Source organism: Alexandromys fortis, unplaced genomic scaffold, assembly GCF_014885135.2.
Source record: "Alexandromys fortis isolate MF-2015 unplaced genomic scaffold, M_Fortis_MF-2015_v1.1 scaffold_193, whole genome shotgun sequence".
Lineage (NCBI taxonomy): Eukaryota > Metazoa > Chordata > Mammalia > Rodentia > Cricetidae > Alexandromys > Alexandromys fortis.
In genome coordinates, this window is record NW_026068083.1 from 1,353,083 (window position 1) to 1,361,343 (window position 8,261).

At 52.9% G+C, this 8,261-nt stretch overlaps 2 protein-coding genes and 1 pseudogene across 8 annotated transcripts in view; 2 read left to right on the forward strand and 1 right to left on the reverse strand.

Moving 5' to 3' along the window:
• The window catches only part of LOC126488532 (ATP synthase F(0) complex subunit C2, mitochondrial-like), a 4,924-nt pseudogene extending 3,415 nt beyond the window's left edge, over positions 1–1,509 (forward strand).
• Positions 1,510–1,643: 134 nt separating this feature from the next.
• The window catches only part of Noc4l (nucleolar complex associated 4 homolog), a 9,699-nt gene continuing 3,081 nt past the window's right edge, over positions 1,644–8,261 (reverse strand). Inside the window, exons 1-15 of one of the 5 annotated variants that reach the window (XM_050122068.1) lie at positions 6,437–6,589; positions 6,234–6,354; positions 5,669–5,775; positions 5,035–5,142; positions 4,248–4,397; positions 4,048–4,147; positions 3,895–3,929; positions 3,554–3,604; positions 3,356–3,467; positions 3,079–3,139; positions 2,794–2,904; positions 2,522–2,682; positions 2,349–2,431; positions 2,013–2,126; positions 1,644–1,926 (exon numbers count right to left, since the gene is read on the reverse strand). In XM_050122068.1, coding sequence (XP_049978025.1) covers positions 1,807–1,926; positions 2,013–2,126; positions 2,349–2,431; positions 2,522–2,682; positions 2,794–2,904; positions 3,079–3,139; positions 3,356–3,467; positions 3,554–3,604; positions 3,895–3,929; positions 4,048–4,147; positions 4,248–4,397; positions 5,035–5,142; positions 5,669–5,775; positions 6,234–6,354; positions 6,437–6,553 — 1,551 coding nt within the window. In that variant the 5' untranslated portion in view covers positions 6,554–6,589 and the 3' untranslated portion in view covers positions 1,644–1,806. Of the gene's footprint in view, positions 1,927–2,012; positions 2,127–2,348; positions 2,432–2,515; positions 2,683–2,793; positions 2,905–3,078; positions 3,140–3,355; positions 3,468–3,553; positions 3,605–3,894; positions 3,930–4,047; positions 4,148–4,247; positions 4,398–5,034; positions 5,143–5,668; positions 5,776–6,233; positions 6,355–6,436; positions 6,590–8,261 lie in introns of those variants that run through there. The other 4 variants (XM_050122067.1, XM_050122065.1, XM_050122064.1 and 1 more) reach the window with 4 other exon arrangements.
• Ddx51 (DEAD-box helicase 51) overlaps positions 6,615–8,261 on the forward strand; it is a 12,623-nt gene continuing 10,976 nt past the window's right edge. Inside the window, exons 1-3 of one of the 3 annotated variants that reach the window (XM_050122056.1) lie at positions 6,615–6,943; positions 7,037–7,170; positions 7,752–7,902. In XM_050122056.1, coding sequence (XP_049978013.1) covers positions 6,661–6,943; positions 7,037–7,170; positions 7,752–7,902 — 568 coding nt within the window. In that variant the 5' untranslated portion in view covers positions 6,615–6,660. The remainder of the gene's footprint in view (positions 6,944–7,036; positions 7,171–7,751; positions 7,903–8,261) is intronic. The other 2 variants (XM_050122053.1, XM_050122054.1) reach the window with 2 other exon arrangements.

Sequence of the window (8,261 nt, forward strand, 5' to 3'; positions counted from 1 at the left end):
CCTGGGAGCAGCTCTCTTGCCTTGGCCCCTCACCCCTGAAAACGTATGCCTGTTCCAGGTTCATCTCCACCCGCTCCTTGGTCAGGAGCACCTCTCAGCTGCTGAGCCGTCCTCTGTCTGCAGTGGAGCTGAACCCACAGACACGGAGAGATGAGGCCCTCAGCAGCTTGGCAGTCCCTTGTCCTTTGACCTCACTCGTCCCTAGCCACAGCTTCCAAACCAGTGTCATTTCCAGGGACATCGACACAGCCGCCAAGTTCATTGGGGCTGGCTCTGGGGCTGGGATTGGAACTGTTTTTGGGAGCCTCATCATTGGTTATGCCAGGAACCCTTCTCTGAAGCAACAGCTCTTCTCCTACGCCATTCTGGGCTTTGCCCTCTCAAGAGGCCATGGGGCTCTTTTGCCTAATGGTGGCCTTTCTCATCCTCTTCGCCATGTGACCCAGCTGTCTCCACTTCACCTCCCGTAGTTCTTTTGTGTCCCGTCTGCCTTGTATGTTCCTTTTCCTCTACCTCCCCAGGAAGTCTGGGGAAAGTGACTGGCTCAGGGTTTGACAGAGAGAGGACAAATAAATACTGTATTAATAAGAAAAAAAAAACCCTAAGACAAACCCTTATCACCAATGCTATGTAGGTGGTACTGGGGCCAGTGCCATTTAAAGCCAGAACCTCTCCTCCTGCCTCTTGCAATGACCTGACTGAATACCAGCAGGGACATCCCCAATTCATACTGATGGCTGGTGTCCAAGTCGTATCTGCATGGGTGCCAAACCAGAATGGGCAGGTAGCAGCAATACGAATGAAAATAAGCACCATGTGACTGGCAAAGGAACCATACGGATAACAATATGGGAACTTTGGTCAGTAACAACCTATACTGAGAGTTGGGCAGTACTCAAAGGCCTGACTTTATGATGACCCAGTGGTAAAGGAAAAGCCATCAGGTGATTGGGCAACCACTTTAAGGGCAACAGTGGGCAAGAGAAAATTAAGAGCTGGAGTCCCTGGTAGTTTATGTACAACACCTACCTTCTGAGACCCCCCCAGGAAATGAGAAACATACCTTTACCAAGGCAAGAGCCACAGGAGCCAGCATAGGATCAGTCCTGTGTTCCCAATTCTGCACATGACAAACAAATCCACCCACCATCATTTCTGTCAAAGCCTTACAAGTCATGCACAGTAGGGCCTACTGGCCAATCCCTTGCAAATGGGTTCACACAGACTCCAAACAGCCAAACTGGGAGTAGAAACAGGACAGTATAGTCATCTGCTTGAATCACTACAGACCCAAGACATCTCTTTGAACAACCTTCAGATGAAACTGATAGAAACTAGATTCTCTGTGGTAAAGAGCAGGTAGACTTACAGCAGCCCAGAAGACTGGGGCAGATCTGTGTCCCCAGGATACCACTTGGGTACCCTGTCTCACATGAGTCTAAACTAAGCACAGCTGGATATAGCAGGGCTGCCCTATTACAAAATGGGCCCAGTGCTCCTGTGCCACCTTCCCAGGATCCCTGTGGAAGTATCCAAGCCCCCTGTCCTGTCCTCCAGGCTATAATAAAGGCAGAGGACTCTGGCAGCCCCTGCCTGCCTAGCAGGGAAGAAACTCTGCCCAAGACCCGACTGGCCAGATATACTCCCTTTAAAACACACACACATTTATTTGAACGCAGACATGGTGGTAGACCCTTGTACCTCAGCACCAGGGAAGCTGAGCCAGGGGGACCACAAGTTACAGGCCAGCCTGGGTTACAAAGTGAGAGTCTGTCTCAGACACTAAAAGAAGGAGATGAGGCCAGGTCAGGTAAGAGTGAAGAACTGGGTGCAGAGGTGATCCTGTCGGCCCAACAGGCCTTTGGATGGGATGAACTCCAGGGGCACTGACCCAGGTGCCTTCTTCTTCAGGTCCTGCTCAAAGATCTGCAAAGGACAGACAATGGTGGCATTGGGCTGGATGCAGTAGTCCCTGCGGCCTGCACCCCAACAGCCCTGTGCACAGCTCTCACCTCATAAGCAGTAAGTTCCAGGAGTGGCGCAATGCTGACCTCAGGGACAGATAGCACCTGGTTGATGACCCCAGCAGCTCTGGATACCTCAGGATGGTAGTGCTGCTGAAGAGTCTAGGAGTGAGTTAGAGTGATGTCAGAAAACTCATGAAATAGCAGCAGGGCCTTAGAATGGAGCTTGAAGCCCTGAGCCAGTGTGGGGTCACCAGTAACCGAGTATCTTAATATACCCTGGCATAGTGCCCTGTGTGACCAAGATCTCTAGGGGCTGCTGGAGATGTGTCTGTCAGTGGAGACTCAAATGCCTTCTAGAAGCTGGACAGGCAGATGACTCACCTGCAGCTCCCACAGGCAGCTCTCCAAGGCATGGCTCCTGGCTGGGTCCTTCTCTACTGGGTCATATGGATCAGCATCTAGCTCTACAAACAGGATCAAGCTTCCATTTGCCACCTGGCCTTTTGGACCACAGGAGCCAGGGTGTGCCATGATGCCCAGCTACTCACGCTCACCGATGCCCTGTGGACGATGCACCATAACTCGGCAGGCAGGGTGTCTACGCAACAGGTTACAGATAAAGGGCAGGACCATAAGAAGGGCCTCAGGAGGTGCTGTTAGGGCCAGCCGGGCCAGGCGTTTGGCAAAAGCAGCCACCAGGTAGGCAGGGAGGTGGCTGGGAGGGAAATAGGTATGAGAAAATAGGTCCCCAAACATCCTTCCACTGCCTCCCTAACCAGAACTATAGCCCCCACAGACCATGGAGCTGGATATTCCCAACACTCACGAGGAGGAAAGGAAAAGGTCGGCCAAGTGAAAGAACCGGGCTCGGTACTTGACGTGAAAGATGGATGGATCCAGGAGGCCATAGAGCTTTTGATAGAAATCAGGGTATTCCCTGAGGGAGGGAGCAGAGAGGACACAGGAGGTGAACTGGTTAAAGGCACAGAATCCCCCAGGTAACCAAGGCTCCTCCTCTTGCACCTCTTCTGCATTAACCTCCCAGGTGAGCAACAAAGGCCTTTGAGAGAAAACTAGACAGCAGACCAGTGTGGTCCTATTTGGTACTCACAGGTTATGCTTATGGATTAGGATAAAAAGCCCATTCAAGGCCAGGAGGCTGATGGCACCACCTGCAGAAACACAGGAAGACATGAGGCTACCTACACCTTGCTCACCCTGGGCCTGAGTAGGTAAGGGAGGAGTAGGCAGCATAGATGCAGGTGGCCAGCCTATAGAGAGACTGACTACCTACGGTCACATGTAGGAAGGTCAGGCAGGAGATGGCAGCTGGGCCCATGCACAGTGAGTGCCCCTTGCCCAGTACCCTAAGTGGAAGTCCCACTCACCCACATCACAAGCACTTGTGAGGAAGTCAATCATGAGGGTGGGCTGAGCCAGGTGGGGCAGGATGGAGTCATGCATAGCCACTAGGACCTTCTTGTAGAGGCTGAGGGGCAGCTGTAGAGATCATGGCAGTCATGGAGCTGCTCCCCTTGCCCCCACTGCCCACAATAAAACCAGGGGCTTCACCCACCACACCCTACCTTATGTTTAAGGAACCCAAGCCACATCTCCTGGAAAGCTTTTCTGTGCTCCTGCAACGGGACCAGGCAATATGTGTATCCTGAAAAAGCCCAGACCCACCCAGTCCTTCTGCAGTCAACTATGGGCCTTTGACCCTGAAAGACCCAGGCCAGTCTGTGATGCCAAGTCTCAGCACAAGGAGAGACAAAGAACAGAGGGGCGCAGGACTCAGGTCTGAAGCTGGTTATAGTAACATGTAAAAGTGGCATCACCTGAGACAATGGAGTACATGCTATTGCCTATAACTGCCCAGAGAGGAGGCCATGCCAAGGAAGGTCTTCAGTCTCTGAAAGCATCTCACCTTCAAGTGAATGACCTTCCACTTGTCTGATGTCTCTGAAATCACAGCAAAAAGGGGAAGACAGTGGCTAGCCAGGCTGAGAGGCCTGGATCTCTCCAGGAGCCCTCCTACTAGGATCACGCTCCAGTGGGCCTTAACCTGCTCAGAACTCACGTGTGTGCTTCACATAAAACTTGGTAAGGTCATACTCTTGGAGGGGCAGGTTCACAGCAGACAGCAACATGAAGGCATTGTTCCAGAAGGTGGGTGACACCTGCAGAAAGCCTAGCTTGAGCAACTGTCCAGGCTGCTGCCATCTACTTGCCTCCCTGAGGCACTAGAGCATAGGATGGTGATGGAACCCAGCTTTTTACCTCAGATTGCTGGCTGGTGGCTTGGGCTACAGTGCTTGTGGCCGCCTGCATTGTGTGGTACCGTATATCATCATATTCCAAGTATTCGCAGAACTGGGAGATAAGCAGGCTGTGGTCATCCTCGGGTGTGAGCAGGCCTCCTACCACTGCCTGGGGAGAAAGACAGGGTGAATGACTCTCTTCCACAAAATGGTCCTAGCATGGTCAAGAAGGATGTCACCATCCATCAAGCTCCACACCACCAGGCTGTCTGCCATTTCCTCTCCAATTCACAAGACAGAATATAGTGATATTTCATTTGCATTTCAATAAAGTTTGCTTGGAGATCAAAGAGTAAAACATCCCCACTGGTCAGCCTTACAGACTAGACAATGGTGACACACACCTTTAATCCTAGAAGCTATACTAGTTTGCCATCCAAACTGGTCGGAAGTAGTGCACACCTTTAGTTCCAGCACTAGAGAGGAATATAAGAGGCCAGGAGACAGCTCTCAGTCTCGTTCTGAGGATTCCTGGAGGCAGCATCACCATTTCAGACTGAGGTAGAGGTAAAAGCCAGTGGCTGGCTATTTTGCTTTTATGAACTTCAGGCTGAATGCCAATATCTGTCTCTGGGTTTTTATTAATTGTGCTACAACAGAGACCTGTGAGCAGGAAGCCTTGCTTAGTTCCCAGGTCAAAGCAAGACAGGAACATAATATGCCCCAGCTATCTGTTCAGGAAACTAACTCACGAAAACATCTTAGGCTTGGCCACCACAGTCTTCCAGATCCCACTAAGGCCTTACCCTGAAGAGTGTGCGGGGGAAGAGGTAGTGACTTTCCCACTGGGGCTTCTCCAGGGGTTTCGCTCCTTCCAGCTGCACAAACTTCATGAGTGTCTTGAGGGCCAGCTCCTGGGAAGCAGAGAAAGAGTAACCATGATGTCCCCATCTAGATGGCCTCCCAGAGTTCACCTAGCCTCAGGGTCGCTCCCAACCAGGCTTTGGCCCGGGGCCAAGAAGTAGGAGAGAAAGGAGACCACATCTTACCTTGCTCCATGTTACATGTATGTGATGATGGTAACAGTGACATGCTCTTGTTGACTTGGGACAGAACTTATAACAGAATTTGGCCCGAGGCATGTACACAAGCTGGGCTTGCAGGGGAAGCCACCTAACTGCTCTCTCATCAAGCAATTTTGGAGATACCACACCAAACATGACAATATGCAAAGCAGATACGGTGCCCAGAACTAGGGTTACAGACACTACATCTTCAGAGCCAGATAAATCATACCACAAATACCATACCATAAATTTTTGTGGAAGAAAAAGAGCAATGAAGACATGTAACTTCTCTTAAACAGGGAGAGAGGTGTTCACAAAAGCAGCCCCTACACCTGTGCTTTAGAGAAGCTGGGCCAAGGACTTCAAGACTCACCTTGACTTGGAAGGAGGGATGGGTCAGGAGCTCCTCCAGGCGATTACAGCAGCTGTGATAGCGGTGTCTCATCCAAACTTTGTATTTGTGTGTGGCTCCCTGGGATCCTGAGAACAGAGGAGAGCTAACTCCCATTGATGTTTGTGTGCCAAGCCAGACCAAGGTCCTGAACCCAGTCCCGCCTTCCCAAGGTCTCCCATCTTCAGTTGTGAACCTGTACCCAGACCAGGCCTTGGAAAAGACCATTTCTGATCTCTGCAAACTGGGACTAGATATTAAAATACAGTTCTTCTCACTTTGCCTCAGGATCTGGATCTTCCAAACACTAGGGCAGTGACAGCACCAAACTTTGAAGTGGCACAACTAAAACCCTGAGGAAAAAAGTTGCTAGTATACGAGTTCGTGTAGGCCTGGCAAGTACACGGATCTCACTTTCTGAGCCACAATGGACTGAGTCCTCCTGCAGGGCCTCGGCTTGGCGTGTTCCTCCTGGTGTCATTTAATAAGGCGGATCCCGTTGGGGCGGCCTGGCGGACAGCACCCCAGCCCCTCCAGGTCACTTTACCTGCCAGGACCCCATCCTCGCGTGGCAGCGAGCCCACGAAGAGCTCTTCCCGTTCCAGCAAGGTACTGAAGAGTCGGCTGCACGTACGCACTCCTTCCTGGATATCCTCAGGGTCCTCGGACTGAGGCGGGAGGTCAGAAAGGGTGACGCTGGGCCCAGTAGTGATTCCCGTTTGCCGCCCCAGGGCCGCCCCCGCCGCTCACCTGAAGTGCAGCCAGGATGTCAAACACCGCATTGGCCTGGCCACGGCTCGTTAGCACCGCCTGTAGTAGACGACCAAGCTCCCCACGGGAGCCCGCCGAAGCCAGGTGACGACCCATGCCGCCGCGAGGGACTACCGAGCTTGGTCGCGCCTGTGACGTCTGCGATGGCTCGGTCTGATCACGTCATCAGGGAGCGCGAGGAAGAGCGACGGCGTGCTGCAACTATGGCACTATTCCACGTAGCGCGGTACGCAGGCCCGGAGGCTTCCGGACTGGGGGATGCAGAGGTAGAGGCGGGTAGCCGGGCACGAGTGCTGCTCGAGCGGCTGCAAAGCCGAGCCCGTGAGCGGCAGCAGCAGGAACCGAAGCCTGAACCCGCCGGGGAGGCCGCGGAAGCGGCAGGTAAACGGCGTCGACGGCCCCGGCGGCGGCGTGGCTGCTCTGTGGCTCAGAGCCCGGAGGCTCCTAGGGCGAAGCGGCAGAAAGCGGACTACAGTGTGCATGCAGGTGGGCCATGTGGCCGAGATGTGGACGGGGCTTGGAGGCTTTTTCCTGGGTGCGCTGCGGGGTTTATGTCCCCTCTGTTGTTGTGTCGCGCAGGGAGAGGCGAAGAGTCGCCTGGAGAGCTCAACACCGACTTAGAGGACTCAGGTGAGAAGCCCCCAGAGGAGGCCCCGAGACCCCCGGCTCCAGGGCCTGTGCTGGGGGACTTTGCAAGAAGGAAGACACTGAAGGTGAGTGAGTCTGGCCGTCCGCCCGCTATTCTTCAGCTTTATCGGGGCGGGGTGGGGGTGTTGTTTGTGGGTTTTGTTTTTGCCCTTACGTGGCCCTAACTATAGAATGGCGGGAGGCTTATAGAGTTCCTTAGGGTATGTGTGGACACTCTTAAAACTGAACTCCACAGACGTGTAAGACCTATTGGACACTGGTGTGTCTGGCGGCCCCCGCAGAAACATTTCTGGCCGTAGTGAGGCAATTGCTGGTCTGGGCGTCTTGTCCGAAGACTGCCAAGAATGGGTGGTGGTGAAGGGTTGAGGAGAGACTAAGTCAGCTCTTGCATCAGGGTTGACTGCTCCATGTGAGTGCTGCTCCCTTTCTTAGCTCCCCTTGCTGGCCCTAAAATGAGAGTCAGGGTGGCTTAAGGAAACCTGCCCTGCTAATGTTTGCCCTCGTTTTCCAGCACTTACTCTCCCTAGGTGCCTCTATAGAAGCTGCTGTTAGGGTCTCTTCTGTTGTTCCTAGTTTCTGATAACTGGTGTTGCTCCATGAGCCTGAAGGGCTCTGCAGAACTCTTGTGGTTTTTTTACTCTTTTAGGTCCAGCCTTTCCTGCCAGCATGGCTGGCAAAGCCAAGCTGTGTCAAGAAGAGCGTCACTGAGGATCTTACTCCTATCGAAGACATCCATGAGGTTCACCCTGACTTGCAGAAGCAGCTGAGGGCTAATGGCATCTCTTCCTACTTTCCAGGTCCTTCAGCCCTGGGCAGATGATGGGGTGAACTCCCCAAGGCAGCCTTCCCTGGGCTGTCAGGGCTCCAATATAAGGGCTGTGGTTTAGGGGTCCCTACTTCACACTGGATCAGTGAGCTTCTGCATCCTTGGGCTCAGGTTCCTGATGGTTATCTTAGGTCTTATCCAATCCAGGTGCCATCTTTGGCCAGGAGATCTCCTGGGTGACATGGTATATCCTAACATATAATTCACCTGTTCCTTTTCTTCCTTCATTACAGTCCAGGCAGCTGTGATTCCTGCCCTCTTGGAAAGTGCAGATAGTGGGTTTCTAGTAGGCAGAGGTGGATACCAACCTAGTGACCTCTGTGTGTCTGC